Below are 16,400 nucleotides of genomic sequence, written 5' to 3'. Positions count from 1 at the left end.
GAGTCCTACAGTTGGCTAACCTTTTCAGTGACTTCCATCTTTCATCGTTGAACTGTCGTGTTTTGTGAGAAAAACTCAGGAGGGCATGTATTAACTTGTTTTCCTCGAAAAGTGGAAGTGCAAGCTTTTACAGAAATAACTGTATTTCGATTTGGCTAACTGACTGGATGACTTTTTATTTATTTATTTACAGAACACTACGGGCCCTCAAGGACCCAAGCAGCTCTGCTAATACTGTTATGTACAAGGAACTCCTCTGGTGACACTGAACAAACACACGCAATGTTCTTGATGGAACATGGAAGGCGCCTCAAACATATAGGTCAACCCTCTATTTGTGAACGGTTCATGTTCATCAAAACATTGTTAATTAATTGAGGGTTGGAAGGAGGAAAGGGAAGTGCCTTGCTCCAGAGGGCTCCATTCATAAAATGACGGAATTCGTCACTTGAGATCCAACTGTAATTTTTATCGCATGATATAAGCATACTACCTTAAAGGGGTTGTGGCATTTATCTCAAGTTAGTTCAGAGAAATGTAAACATACATTTTAACACATTTGTGCACGCAAATGTGGGGGGTAACGCATGGATATTGGTACGCGTCATTGGTCCATGTAATTGTGATACATATTTTCAGCAGGTTTATTACTGATCCATGGAAATATAAAGAGTAGATGAATTTGAGATGAGCATGCGTGCCCCTTTTTGACACAGGAGTCATGCAAGTTCTGTAGTCAACCGTAGTTCAACCTAAGATGGAAAAGAAATGTAGTCCATCAACTACATATGCCGTTGGGGATGAGGAGACTCAATAATGTGCCATGAGAAATACTGCAGCACCACCATGTGCCATCAGTAGGAAGGACGCTTTCAGCCGCAGTGTGGTGTCATGCGGCCAGTCTTAACAGCCAATACGAAAGCAGAGTGGGTATGATGGATTCCGTTATCCGGTGCAGGAGGCAGCGATCTGTGCCCAGCCATCCTATCTGCGACGTAGTAATATTTTGAGAGCTGACAGACTAGATTTCTTTTCCATAAGTTGAACACAACTATAGTGTTACAAATACGGACTGCCTAAAGCTATGAATTCTGTTTGCTTTGTTTATTTCAGGGTGAGCCTTTAAATTCGGTTGTTCTCAGTTCAGAATTTGTGCAGACCCAATTTTTTACGCACTGAAGGGAAAAGTCTAGGCACAGCAGTTGCATCAAATAGTAAGAATTCGGTTAGACTGCAGCTTGCGTGACTATAAAAAATACCACCTGTCTCTGTTTTCGCATGTTGAATGCAAGCGTGCATGAAAAAAATGTCAGACACTGGGCCAGACCAAATCTGTGTCCGTGCCTTCATACAACAAGGCCTCGGTATGTGAACGATGTCGGCATTGTGCAATTGGTAGCAATCATAGAGTTGTGGGTTCGAGGTCCGGCATTCGCCGACGTTTCATGAACTGTTGTTTTTCAGATCATTGCTTGGGTACTGATGAGGCTTAAATGTTGTATTTCTCTTAATCCTTCATTCAGTCCCTGCAATTTGCATTACTAAGAAGTGTGCTTACTCATGCTTACTCACTAGTGCAAACTAGGAAGAACAAGGGCATCGTTATACACAGCCCGTTAATATATGTACACTTTCATCCCTGACAGAAACTGTCAATAAAAGTATTTTCAAGTGCCTAACGCTCATTGCAATTGTCTTGAAAAAGTCCAGGTGATGTTTGTTTGAAGTGCCCCTTGAGCTTTGACAGGCTCGATTTCGGCTTAGTAGTGCTCTTGCACTTCAGACTTGTCGGTAGGATAATCAGATTTTCTTGTTCTGAGAGAAGCGGCATGAATATTGAGGAACACGTGACAAGTAGGTAAGCCGAACGCATCTGCGACACCTGCGACGTCACGGTTCCTATTGCAGAATCGTCTTATAAAAGGAAGCACCTGCAAGAAAAGCCTTTTCTTGCTCCTGAAGACAACATAATTTGGACTGTCCTGTTTTCTTGTTCTATGCTGGGAAATACTTGCTCGAACTTGACCTAAGCTCTGAATAGCAAGGCCGAAATACGTTGGGCTCTGTAGGTTCGGTACTTTATTCCACTGTCCATTTTACAGAAAGCAAGTTTCCGTATTAACAAGATGTAAATATACTGAAAAAGGTTCGTCCAAAATACAAAGTTGTCCAGATTAAAGAGGTCCAAATTAATGAGTCTGCAGTCTGCGGCTGCAGATCCTTGAGGATGCCAAAGCCATCAACTACCTTCTATCTCAAGTGACTGTGTGGCAGTGATGGGCGGTACTTGAAGTACCAAGGACACAAGTAGTACTTTAACTACATTTTAAATCGTGTACTTTGTAGCGAGTACTTCCCATCAAGTACTCAAGTACCCAAACATGGACTCCAGACAAAAAATAACAAAGCAGTATCAAAAATGCACCCTACTAAAAGCACTAAAATGACAACAAGAAGATGAAAGCACATAGACAGCGCTACCTGTGCGTTTTCGTCTTCTTGCCATAATATTAGCACTTTTAGTGGGATGCAGTACCAAGAGTCGCAGTCTGATATTTTACGAAAAAGGATTTTTGTGCTGTTAAGAGAATATTTGCTGAACCAAATGTATTGTTGAGAGGCTTCAAATGTCGAAAAAGTATCAACGCTTCTATGATTATGTAAAACAAATGGAATGCACAGGCACGCACACATTATGACATTGCAACCGGTAGCACAATGACTTGATCATTTGTCATTTCAGTTCTCCCAATGCTGGGTTGTGTGCTTTTTTATATTGTTTCGTTCACCGCTAATTAATAACCATTTTATATCACAATGTGCGATTGCATTACATGATGAACACTCTGAAAGACACACATGCGTTCATTTTTACATTTTACGTTTTTCAATTGGTCACATGAACGACATCGCTGCAGATCACAGTCGTATAAAAATGATGGCTTACATTGTGCTTCATCCTGTTTTACTTTCTTCATATTCTTTTTTTAAACATGTTGTATTTCAAAAAGCAGCATGGAATGCCCAGAAATATATAATCTCCGTCGGCCTGTACCTTTTTTTCCATTTGAAATTTCCTAAGCTGTTATAGCAGCAGATTAATACCGGAACACCACACTAGGCGGATGACGTTGGATCAGTCAGGGTATACTATATAATTACAGCGCAGCTGACTAACTACCTCTGTACACGTAACTGCAAATGATGTCATCTGATTAAGTTTATATCCACGGAGTAGTCTAGAAATGTAGCCCACCTAGCAGTGCCTATCTAGCAAAACAATTGCTAGATACGCTAGCTAGCGTATTTAGCATCAACAAACAAGACCGCCCCCGTCCCCGCCCCATCCCGCTCTTGCGAATGTTAATTAGGGCTAAACCACGTGAGCGCCAGCCCACATATACCGACCTCACTGTATCATCTGAGGAATTAACCACGTGGGCACCAGCCCACTTTCACGACTCTATCTGGTAAGCCATCCCTGCAACATGCCTTTCTTAATATTATAATTAGGTGCACGCCCTACTGTGTTGGAGTAAACCACGTCAGAGTGATACCGACCTCACTGTGTCATCTGAGGAATTAACCACGTGGGCACCAGCCCCCCATATCGTAAGCCAGCCTCCAGCAAGTCCCTCGCACGCGCAACACGCGCTTCTTATTATAATTAGGTTGCATGCACACCTACTATGTAAATAACTAAGACTGGGCACACGCCTCAGTCTTATAAAAACGGTGCATGCAAACGGAGATTAGTCAGAACAATAAAAAATGGCAGACCAGTTCTACATCAATTTACTCTCAAACGCGGTTGAACCAGCCCACGAAGCTGTCGTTATACTTCTTAATAAGTTTACCTCCACCCTCTCGCAGATTTTAAACCTGACCAGTTGTGGCTGACCACGTGGGGGCACCAACCCCTTTGCTTGCCTGTAGGATGCACTCACTGAATGTCATCTTAATTGTGTAGTTCCATCAGAATGATATACCTCTTGTTTTAAACAAACTACGTTAACAATGAATAATTAGCTTAGTTATGAAATCAGAAATGTGCCATAACCGTTCATCCATCTAAGGATCTTAGTAAAAAAAAATAATAATAATAAGATTACGAAGATTAATTTTTTATGGATAGTTGCACAATTCTTACTCGATCCTGCAAAAGCGTATACGAAGAGGGGTGTCAAGTCCTGTAGATCTCATAAACAAAATACAGAGGAAGCGTGGACCTCCACGCGAAAGCTTGTACAAATTAAACTTAAACAAAAATCTTCAGTGTCGGCTTCTGTGTTTTGTTTATTGGATCCCTGCAAGGATAAAACGATAGCTCGATTCATACATGGCACAACATTGTTCAAATATTTTTTTTTTTCTTATTACGTTTAAAGTCGACAAGTAGGACACCTCGCTATCGTCTGCCTAATGGAAATGGTTGATCAGCCAATCGACTCCTTCCGAAGTGCGAAGAGACAGTATATACTTAAACTTCAGAGCGCTAAGAGCGTAACCGAAAAAAAAAAAAAAAAAAATGAAGGCCTACAGCTCTGATCTTCGACAACCGATCGAAAAAAGAAAAAAAATGCACCGGCCGCCGCCACAACATCGTTGCGAATTGCAAGGATATGGCGTAGCTAGTATTGAGATGTGATTATGGACAGGGTGCTAAGGGCGTGTAACCGACAAAAGGCTTACCGCTTCGAAATTCGACATCCGACGCATCATGGGGAACATCATGATATTCATTGTAGAGATTTCATTAAACATGCTTGGACTTGTAGTCGACCAGGCTACCTCTCCCCATTAATCCGTTTTGTGTACGACACGGATTAACTCTCGAGAAATGATAAGATCACTTTTTTCCGTATTCCATTAAGATGTTGTTGCGTTAGCGACGCTTTGCATATTAGACGACGGGATGGCTGAAGGTCACGCTGTTTCCACTCAGACTGTGATATCTCTTCTGCTGATTTGCATGAGCACGCGAGCAAGTCGAATAAACGCTCGAAGATACACGATGTTATTGCAATAGCAAGCATTTGCATATAAGACAACTCGTTGGATAAAGGTCGTACCTTTTTACTCTAGCCGGTGTCGCCTTTGCAACTCGAAGACAGGAAAAATAATTACTATGCGATACATGATGCGCCGCAGGAAAAAGAAGAAGAAAAAAAGACGCAGTATACTAATGACAGCCACCTCCATGCTGACTGCTTTGATTTCTGAACAGAGCGAGCCAGCCCGGGTAAAGCCGTAATTACCTCTCAAGGATAAACGATAATATCACTTTCCTCATCACGTCTTTGGGGCGAGACGGTCGACGCTGCACTCTCATAGGCAAACGAAGCGACTTCTATATAAGACGGTTCGTCCGCAACGCTTTCCGGACTGAGCTGGAATGTCAAGTGAATGCCACTTGATTGTTTTCAGGTGGATTCACTTGACATTCCAGCTCAGGTTTTTCCGTGCGGGTGTTTGACTGGAAAAGCAGACTAAGGTGAGTACATGCTTTTTCTCTTCTCTTGTTATAAGTTCTTCCCCTGTGAGCATGCAAGGTCACAGCCATTTATGGAATGCATGTATGTGAAAGAAAAAAAGAAAAGAGGTTCATTCCTTCCCACTGCCGACATGCAATCTTTGTGATTTTAAAGTGCACCTTCTTAGATCATCGCAGTAGATGAAGTGAAAAATAAACGATTGCAAACAGTACAACATTATTTTTTTATTTAGGACATTGCATTGAGTTGTATGTTTTGGAGGACATTGCTAATTTACAAGTCGGTTTCACCTAACTTCTACGTGCGTTGCGGGAAGTCAACGTTAGGAAATGCTCAGTCTTGCTGGATTGCTTGTTTCTTTGCATTTCAATTCAGCGGAACGGTGTTTTTTTTAATTGTTTGACTTTGGTTCTTCATAAAACATATTTTCCAGTTCATCGTCTTTGTTGTAACTACTCCGACGAGGTTGAAGGGTCATCTCACATTTTGGGCTTGTAAGATCGACTTCTTCTAAGCATTTTTTTAGCTTCTCTTTTTCATTTCATGTTCGGGTAACAACAGAACACTTCACCTGCACGTCAATGGCAAACAGGTCAGAAAGAAAGGAATGTGTCTACCTTCATTTGTGAGATGTAGCTAGTCTTCACCCAACTCCTACGTGCATTGGGGGAAAGCCTACTTTAGGAAATGTTCAGTCTTGTTACTGCATGTTTCTTTGCATTTAAACTTAGCGAAACGGTGTTTTTTTTTTTATCGTTTGATTTTGCTTTGACATAAAACATATTTTCCAGTTCATCTTCCTTCTTTTGCTGTAACTACTCCGAAGAGGTTGAAGGGAAGAGTTTGAGATCTTCCTTGACAACAAGGCAAAAATGTGTGCTATACAATGGAGAAGAGGTGGAAAACTTTTTTTTTTCAAGTTAATCCACTCGGGATTCCAGATGAAGATTTTTTTTCTCCGTGAGAGTGTTTGACTGGAAAGACAGACTGTGGTAAGTACATGGATTTGCCCTCCTCTTTTGCAATACATATACTATATATAATGCTTTTCTATGAACATGCAAGTCATTTATGGAAATGCAAATATGAGGAACGACAAGGTTTCATGCCTCTCGCTTTCAGTGGCGACATGCAGGTCTTTGTGATTTAAGGAATGCTTTCCTAGCCCATCACAGGAAGTGAAAACGTTTGCAAACAGTTACATTTTTTTTTTATTTAGATACAAGGACAGTGAGATCACAGCCCTTTTAGATAGTGAGATTCCATAGCCAGAGTGATGTCGACCAATTGTTCTGCCAAGAGAGTAAATGTTGCCTGGGCAGCGGCGAAGTTTTAACTCACGTTCTAAGCACAAACAGCATACATCTGAGCATTCGTTATCGTAATAGGTCCTTGTAAGATTGGCTGTCTCTAAGCATTTTTGCAGCTGGCGTGTTTCGTTTCGTGTTAGGGTAACACCAGAACGCTTCGGTTTACCGTTTTCACTCCAAATGCGTACCACAAGCAAGTCAGAAGGGCACGAATGTACATAAACATATTTTTCTAGTTCAGCTTCTTTGCTGCAATTGCCCTGATGAAGCTGAAGGGAAGAGGATGGAAGCTTCGTTAGCTCGATGATCACCACAACAAGCAAAAACGTGTGCCACACAACGGAGAAGAGAACACACAAACATCTATCCATGTCTGTTCACTCACAATGAAATGAGAGGGCTTAGTACAAATGTACATTTTTATTTCCCTGATACATGAGCGGTGATTTTTTTTTTTATGCTCCATTGTGCACCAGTCGATGTTTGAAGAGGTCAAGTGTTAGCTTGCTGATGTAGCCTGTTAAGTAGTGCCAACCTTCAGACTCGGCTTGTTCCATGAAACATAGACTCTCGGCAGCAAGATGCATAGCGTCAACCTCGTCAGCATATGTCAAAATTTCGTCCACGTGACGTGACCATTCAGCAAGTAAGGCAAAAGGTGATTCCGAGGCAAACGTACAGGCGGTGTGAACTCTGGCATACATTGTTTTTGCAGTTTTCCAAGTAACCCTGTCAGGAGGTTGATCTGGCAGCGCTTGAAACAACACCATATCCGTCACAATTTTAAAAGCTTCCACGAGCGAAGTTTTGCCTACTTGTGTTAACCCACATTCCAATATCTCTTTGTAGGAGACATGTTTGAGACGACACACAGGCTGCATCCGAAATTCGTGTGTGTAACCTCTTCTCCATCTGCCACACACATCTCTACCTAGCACAGGCTGCTCTTCATCTGCGTCTGATGATGACAACCATGCGCCATCAAGCCGAGGATCAACCTCAGGCCATGTTGTGTCATCGGCGGCTGACTTGTCTTGACTGGTCATTACAAACCAAGGTAATTTTCTGCAATCCACTTCTTGTCCAGACTGCCAGTGAACTGAACCAAGTACTGAAGCTTCCCATTTCTAACTCGTCGTTTTATGATCTTCTCTACTTTTGGAACCTCTCTCACTCGTACAATTTCACTCTCATAAAACCCACCAATGATGTCTTCATTTTTAAGATCACGTAATAGGTACGTGTTAGGATACCCTAACTTGATCGCTCTCACCACGAAGAGTTCTGACGTAAATGACCCTAAATAACGTTTTATTAGCTGATGTCTGTATTTTGCTATTCTCACTACGTCTCCAACGCTGTAGCGCGGCGTTTTTGGTGGTCCAACCGGGCTGGGGTACAGTCTCTCTCGGAAAATGTGCTCGTTTTCTTTCTTTACGTCCACTGGTCTGGCAGAAAGCGATCTGTGTACGCGATTGTTGTAAGCTTTCACTACTTGAGGTAAAATGTTCACATATCGCTTGTGACCCTGGAATGTGAAGATACGGTACAGTGTGGTCACAATTGTTCGCTGACATCGCTCGGCGATACTGGCCTTCATAGGAGAATTTGTATGGATGAGCCGGATCCCCCTTGCTTTCAGAAACTGTTGTACCACCTTGTTTGTAAATTCTGTTCCACGATCTGTGTGCAAAAGCTTGGGTGTCCCAATTCTTTTAAAGGCAAGTTTAAAAGCTCGAATAACCTCGGGAGATCGTTTATTACGAATAGGTACAATGGCAAGAAGCCGAGAGAAAGCATCTATACAAAAGAGCAAATAGCGAAAACCATCGTTCTGGTTCTTTAGACTTTGCAAATCCTTTAGGTCAGCCTGGAATAGTTCACGAAGTCCAAGTGCAATGGTTTTTCGAAACTTCGTGGGTCGCTTGTATTCCTTATGCAAACTGTACACATCACTTGTCTCCAGAAATTTAGTGACTTTGTCCTTCTTTTCGCCTATGGCTCGAGCAAGTCTCTGCACTCCACCAAAGCTGCCGACATGTTGCGGGTCATAGTAAGCTGCCATTAGTACTTCTTCCTACTGCAAACTCTAAGAGCATCGAGTGATAGATAAGCGTTGATTGTAGCTGAAACGTCTCCTCTCATCCAGGGAGGTTGCCTGTTGTGAAGTTCGTACTTCAAAAGCTCAACAATAGATGAGTGTGGCACCACCTTTCCGTGACAGATAACTCTTCCGTACTCGTCGTAAGCCAGAACCGTTGTCATCAGCTGAAGCATAGCTAATACCTTTTTATGATGTCTTGGAGGGAAGTGTGACAGTATTTTTTCTTCTTCGAAGTAGCCTCTCTCCTCGGATTTCAGTACGGTGTCCATGTGAGCTGTCGTGCGCGCTTCGCGGCTCGTGTGAGCGGTGGTGACGCACGTCGAGGTGTGGAAGCTTCACTTACGGAATGAGGTGAAGGAGTGGCCAGAGTTTTCTCTGCTGTATGTTTTTGAAGACGAGATGGGTGCACAATAAGTGCTGGTAAGTTTAGCTTGACCAATAGCGGCAAAATCCGATCAAAATAGGGTGGTCTTTGAACATTTCTTGCTTTCGTCACGAGATAGTATACGAGGTCAATTATATTAGTATTGTCTACTCGCTCACCGTCGACAATTATCTGAAATGTTTTCCTATCCCATGAGATCGTTGGTTCCAGAAGACGTAATAGGTTTTCTGATCTGATTTTATAGCCACTGCTCATGAAATCAACGACAGTATTACTTTTTTCCTCGGTCTGTGTTTCCTCTTCTCTCGCTGTTGTTGAACCCAGTGTAGGTGTGCTCTCACTCACAGTGGGATGTAGCAAGGAGTGAAGATATTGGATTATCTCTTTTGCTTTGATATCGTCTGGTTCATCTTTCTTCAATATCTGTGGGATGGGGGTTTCCCGGTAAGGCACAAGCTCGTATTTCTGCATCGACTACACTCCGATTGCTTTTGCTATCGCCCTTCCACCTAAAGTCGAGAGGAGACCCAGCAAAGGTGGCAAAAGGAACTGTAGAAAACCACCAGATTGTTGCAATACCTTTCGAACTTTCTTCACTCCTGTAGTGTCTCGTTTTGCCAAAAAGCGGATAGGTGTTGCATAAGGTTGCAACTGATTTCTCACTCTTGGAGCTACCTTAATGTTTCCTTTACAAAGATTCATACAAATCTCTCGAATAGCAGTTAGTTGCTCTCTCGTAGCATGTTCCAGGAGAAAATAACGTTGCTCCGGCAACTTTGCATCAGCAAGCAACTGAAGGAAATGAATATTCTTCTTGACACGTTTCATGTTTTATATACTATTTGTCGCTGGTCGTCTGGAAATATGTTAGTCCACACCCTAAATTGGTCTGAACAGTTTTGGGATAGGTCAATTACAAGGTATGAATATGGTTTCTTGCAAGCATCTTTATATATACTTGGCAGTAGTTCACTTTTCTTTCGACCAAACAGTTGTCGTGAAAGTATTTGCATTTGGTCCGCAGTGCGGGCGGAACGACATAAAATTAAGGCACTGCTGTTAAACTGAATGCATCTATACAGAGGATCATTAATAAATAAATATTGTGTTATGAAAATAGCTGAACAGTTGAGGTGGTGACAGCCAGCTACATAAAAATTGCAGATTTCTTTGAGCCTTTGTTTGTCGGCTAAGCAATCATCAAATATAATTAAAGAATTTCTTACAGTATCAAGATTAGTAGGAATATCCTGACTGAAGGTTACCTCTGGAAAATTATCAAAGATTGGTTGTTTGTACAAGTATATGTACAATATATGATCAAATGGTTTGTCGAAGACAGCAGCTCTATGTTTAATTAGACGTGTAACAAGTGTCGTCTTTCCACTCTGGCTTTGACCTGATATGGTCATTGAGACCGGAGTGGTAAACCTATAAGGTCCAACCTCAGCCATCTTTTGCAAACGAATGAAGCATGCTATGAAATCACAACATTACATAAAGGAAGGTTACAGCAAAGACGAGCCTGTACATCACTCTCAGATTGGCTAAACTGAAATACAGACCTTCAAGGTTGTAGACATTCAAGGTTGCGCACAGCCGTGTTAGTTATCAGACCAGGAGCATTCCATAATGGAAGGTTACAACAAAAAGCAAAGACAAGTCTGTGCTCTAAGCTTACCCAAAGTCGAAGTACACACGTTCAAGGTTGTAGACATTCAAGGTTGTGCACGCAGGTATGTTAGTTACCAGACCAATGAAGTTAGATAGGACACGCTGAAACATGTCTTCATGTATAACGTTGCAAGGATGTAGACGTTCAAGGCTGTGCACACATGTTAGAGAGCTGCATGCAATCGCTATATAAGAGCGGACATAGAGAGTGGTTCTTCATTCAGAACGTCAGACTGAGGAGGTGTGTTACATATTCCTGTGGAAGATGTAAGAGTTTACAAATCTATTCTTCTCTTTCAGTTCATTCTATACAGCAAGAGGAGAAAGCAAATTGTCATCATAACAGCGAAGCCTCCATAACACAAGTAAGCTATGTCATCCGTCATGGAAAAGTTGGATAAACTGAAAAAATGTGGTGACGGTGAAATTCAGAAAATGAGCAACATACCCAAAAACGAAAAGTTCGAAGTGCTGGACATTCAGAAAATTGACACTATGTATGGCGAGGCCGTATACGTGGAGCTCCGCATGGAAAACGACAAGCCAGTGAAAGTGTATCTACCTGGACGCTTCAAAAAATTGTCGGAGGAAGAGCTAGAGGAAATGCGACTGCTTCCAAATCTCAAAATGGAGAAGAAAGAACGGTTTACCAAAGATGGTAAAAAAGTCATTTCGCCAGATATTATCTTCACCAATTCGAAGAGAAAGTGATGAGATATGGTGACGTGTCACTTATGCTCCCAGCACGAACGGCAGTATTATGCAACACCATTAGGTCTTCAGATTCACTTGGCAAATGTTCACAATCTTCAAGCCCCCTGCATTCCTTTTTGTGAGACTTTGTGCACACTGCGAAACTATACTAATCGGTTCGAGCTACATTTACACGACAGGGACGTTAGCGGACATGACGTTACAACCTTTTTTCACGAGTACAGACAGTACATTGCTGATGTCTTACGACACTTTGGTTTCCCACTGCGCTATTTTGTATTGCTTAAAGTGGAACTTGGTCGTCACACGCCAGACGATGAGTTACAGCTCGAAATTAGTTTCGTGCCTTCCAAAGTAGTGACAGTATGGTCAGAGGCAGATGTAGAACCTTCTATCACTCAAGTGACTGCTGAAATAGCACAAAATTTGGAAAACCTCGAAGTAGAAGGTTCAGGTTTTTTTCTCTTTCGCATTCATGCCTGTATCATGAACATTGGACGTTTGATGCCTCAACTGATTGGATGTACCCAGTTTGAGTTACCGCAAGAATTGAAGCATAAGTTTCGTTCTCTGTTGTGTGTGGACTTTGGTTTGCATGAAGATGAGCAGAACATGTGTTTTGCCTTCTCTGTAATAGCTGCACTGCATCCTGCTACTGGTTATCGCAGGCGTAGGGCATCTTCGTACAGACCATATATTTCTGAGTATGTTTTTCCGAAAACATTCCCAGTAGCTTTCCCAAAAGAGGTTGAAGCATTCGAAAAAAATAATGGTATCAGTATCAATGTGTACGCCTACGAAAGGGAAGACAAATCTCTGTACCCCATCAAGGTTGTCGATGACGAGCGTGAGAAACATGTGGATCTGTTGCTAATCGACTCTCATTTTCTGCTTATCACAAATTTTAATGGATTATTTCAACCTAGCGGACGGTTTCATTGCAAGAGGTGTATGATGGGCTTCTCATCAGACAGAATCCTCAGTGATCATTTAAAGATGTGTTTGCATCAGAAGGTTGCTAAGACAATTTACCCTAAGAAGGGAGAGACGGTAGCATTTGCCGGGGAACATCTCATGTCGGAAGTCCCTTTCTACTGTGTATATGATTTTGAAAGTGTTTTGTCACCTTGTTTGGAGGAAACAAACGTGTATGAGGATCACTGTCCTTCCTCATTTTGCCTTTTGGTTATACGTGCATCCGACTCACACGTGTTGCAAAAGCATCTTTTCCGTGGTCCTAATTGTGTCACAGTATTTATGGAGCTGCTGCGGAAATTGCATGACGAAATTTTAGGATGGATACATGCTTTTGCACCTCTAGAAATGACTGAAGAGAATGAGCGTCAACATACAGCAGCCACTCATTGTAATATCTGCAAAGAATCCTTTGCTAAAAGACAAAAAGTTCGAGACCATGACCATGTAAGCGGAGAATTTCGACAAACACTATGTCAGACGTGTAACCTGAAACTGAGAGTGCCACCCAAGATTCCAATCATTGCACATAATGCTAACTATGACATGAGTTTTCTCCTGTCTCATTTACATCTGCTTAAGAAGTCAGACATCAACGTGATTGCCACCAGCTGTCAAAAATTTAAAGCAATTGACATCGGCTCTTATCGATTCTTGGACAGTTTGAGTTTTCTGAACGCAAGCCTTGAAACACTGGTGAAAAATCTACGTGATAAAGGTGAATCCAACTTTCAATGCCTTCGCCAGTTTTTTCCAAATGAGGAACACTTTCAGCTGGTTGTTCGTAAGGGGGTCTTCTGTTATAACTTTGTCACCAGTTTTGAAGCCTATGATGAGCCTTCGCTACCACCTCGAGATAAGTTCTTTAACATTTTGAATGGAACCGAAGTAAGTGAACAAGACTACAACCACGCGCAGAATGTGTATGAAAAATTTCGGCTCAAGAGTCTTGGAGAGTATTCGGACTTATACCTTCTGACAGACACACTGCTTTTAGCAGATGTGTTTCAGAACTTTCGAAAGTGGACACTCGATGTGCACAAGATTGAACCGTTTCATTTTGTATCCCTTCCAGGATTAAGCATGTCTTGTGCACTAAAAATGAGTCAGGTAGAACTAGAACTAATTAACGACCCCAACGCGTACCTGCTCATCGAGAATGGCTTACGAGGAGGTGTCACACAGTGCTCCCTGAGAAAAGCAACTGCGAATGTGCCAGGAACAGAACAGTTTGATCCCGAAAAAGAAAAAAAAAAATTAACTACATTGATGTAAATGGCCTGTATGGAGCAGTCATGAGAGAACCATTGCCTTATGGAGGATTTGAGTGGCTCACTGAGGAGGAAATTGTTAACTTGGATATAGCTCAGATACGAGATGATAGCCCTGTGGGTTACTTTCTTGAGGTAGACCTAGTGTATGACCGAGCAACTCATGAACGCCACAGAGATCTTCCCGTTGCCCCTGAAAAAATGTCCGTTCGTTATGAGCTATTGTCAGACTATCAGAAGGCGCTCATGAAGAAGTTCAATCTTCCACAGAAAGCTACCGAAGCAAAACTGTTGCTAACATTATTTGATAAAGAGAGGTACTTTCTCCACTATCGCAATTTGCAACTGTATCTGCAATTGGGGTTGCGTCTCACTAAAGTTCACAGGGTTCTCAAGTTCAATCAAAAGCCCTTTCTGCGATCCTATGTCGACTTCAATCACGAACTTCGGAAGCGAGCTACAAACGCATTTGAGAAACAGCAATCAAAGCTAATGATTAATAGTGTATATGGCAGGACATGTATGCAAGTCAGGAAATTCGTAAATTGTCGCCTCACAGTAACAGATGAGCAAGTGTTGAAGCTTCTACGTAAACCAAACTTGAAACAGTTCCGCCCTCTGAGCTCTCACGTCATCTTGTTCCAATTTAGTCAGTCTGTTCTTCGCATGAAGCAACCGCTGTACCTGGGCTTCACAATATTGGAATTGTCTAAGCTGAAGATGTTTGATTTTTATCATAACCATCTTCTCCGTGTAGCCCCTGATACACGACTGCTATATATGGACACTGATTCTTACATTGTGATGCTGAGTGACGATAAAGTACTCCACGAACTAGCTGACGAGCATCTAGACAACTCTGGATATGACCCTGATCACCCACTCTATTCGACAAAAAACAGGATGGTACTAGGAAAGTTTAAAAATGAGCTTCCTCGTGATCACATTCTTGGCTTCTGTTGTCTGAAGCCAAAGCTGTACGCCCTCGATCTGTGCAGCAAAAAGCAGTACAATCGCGCTAAGGGTGTTAAACAATGTGAAGCACAAAAACTCCACTTCTCTATGTATACGAATGCTCTCGAGCAGGGCACAATGCATAAAGTTAAACAGAACCTCATTGTGCACAAGGACAATGTCAACAAAAGTGTGTCAGTGACAAAAATAGCCCTCAATCCACTGGATACGAAACGCTTCATTTGTGATGATGGAATTGACACGCTACCTTTTGGCTATGGTTGAATTTTTTTAATGTGTACGGATTGGTCTCTCTAATGAAGCGATGGTGTTGGGGTGTGCACCATCACGAGGTTTCATTACAGAGTTGGCATACGGGAGTAGGAGGGAACTCATCTGTTATCACCCCCGCAACAGATGTTGCCCTTCTATTCCTGGTCCCACAGAAAAAAATTGTAATAAAGATGTTACATCCATATAGCTATGGTTTGTCATATATTAGAACAATGTCATGTTAGAACCATGAACTAAAGCTATTGCATTATTCCACATCTATGGTTGTCAGTGTGGGATTACTTACAACTGTGAGTTAGGAGCTAGAGGATATTTGTTAGCCACGAGTGATGACTAAGCTGAGACCTGGTTTGATGAATTTCATGTCTTCCTGAAGTAATGTGTAGCTCTTGATGTGAGTGAAAGAGAGACAGTTTGCTTTCCCATATTGCTGCATGCATTTGCGATGGAAATAACAACTGACTTTGTCTGCAAGTCACTGTTTGTAAATGGACTGTCTCAGACGAATTTGATTATATGTGCGTGAAATAACCTGTTTTCTAAGAATTTTATTATAAGAGTATGTGATAACCAGTTTCTAATAGCATGTATGTAATCTATAACAACGTCTTTGTTTGCAGGTCAGTGTTTGCAAATAGCCTGTCTCAGATGAGAGTCACTGTTTGTAAATGATCTGTGTCAGAAAATTTTTGATTATACAGTCAAACTTCTTTATAACGAAACTCAGGGGACAGCAACAAAAATTCGCAGTAAAGGTATTTTCGTTAAAAAGGATGTCCATTATTGGACCTATAGGGTTCCAGCAGGACCGCAAAAAAATTGCTGTAGTGGTATTTTCGTTAAAAGGTGTTCGCTATAAAGGAGTTTGACTGTATGTGTATGAAATAACCAGTTTCTAATAGCATGTATGTAATCATCAACAATGTCTTTGTTTGCAAGTCACTGTTTGTAAATAGCCTATCTCAGATGAGATTTTTTTTATTACCAATGATTCATTATATAGTGTGCAAATTAAGTTGACAAATAAAGCTCTTTTCAGGCAAACTGAAATTTTATTGACTGCTCATAGTACACTACAGCATGACATATCCTCTGTTTTTCTTGGGAAATTTTTTCGAACAAGTGTTTCTATCAATCTGTCATTGTGTCTGAAGTTGGTTGGTGAAAACTTCTGAGTGCACTCTTGAAGAGAGAAACCACAGGCTAGAAGACTACCTACATACA

General features: G+C 41.6%; 1 protein-coding gene across 7 annotated transcripts; it reads left to right on the top strand.

Moving 5' to 3' along the window:
• Window positions 1-4,874: 4,874 nt before the first annotated feature.
• On the top strand, window positions 4,875-15,696 carry LOC135378995 (uncharacterized). Of its 7 annotated transcripts, XM_064612215.1 has the most exons (4): window positions 4,875-5,494; window positions 6,057-6,087; window positions 6,287-7,862; window positions 11,269-15,686. In XM_064612215.1, exon 4 carries the CDS (start codon window positions 11,686-11,688, stop codon window positions 13,930-13,932), a length of 2,247 nt encoding a protein of 748 aa, XP_064468285.1. In that variant the 5' UTR covers window positions 4,875-5,494; window positions 6,057-6,087; window positions 6,287-7,862; window positions 11,269-11,685; the 3' UTR covers window positions 13,933-15,686. The 7 variants fall into 7 exon arrangements, with proteins under 7 accessions (XP_064468285.1, XP_064468284.1, XP_064468283.1 ...); XM_064612214.1 differs by lacking the exon at window positions 6,057-6,087; XM_064612213.1 differs by having other exon boundaries at window positions 6,057-7,862.
• The last annotated feature ends 704 nt before the right edge of the window (window positions 15,697-16,400 follow it).

Source organism: Ornithodoros turicata, chromosome 1 (assembly GCF_037126465.1).
Source record: "Ornithodoros turicata isolate Travis chromosome 1, ASM3712646v1, whole genome shotgun sequence".
Classification (NCBI taxonomy): Eukaryota; Metazoa; Arthropoda; class Arachnida; order Ixodida; family Argasidae; genus Ornithodoros; species Ornithodoros turicata.
This window is presented reverse-complemented; position numbering and strand designations above follow the sequence as displayed.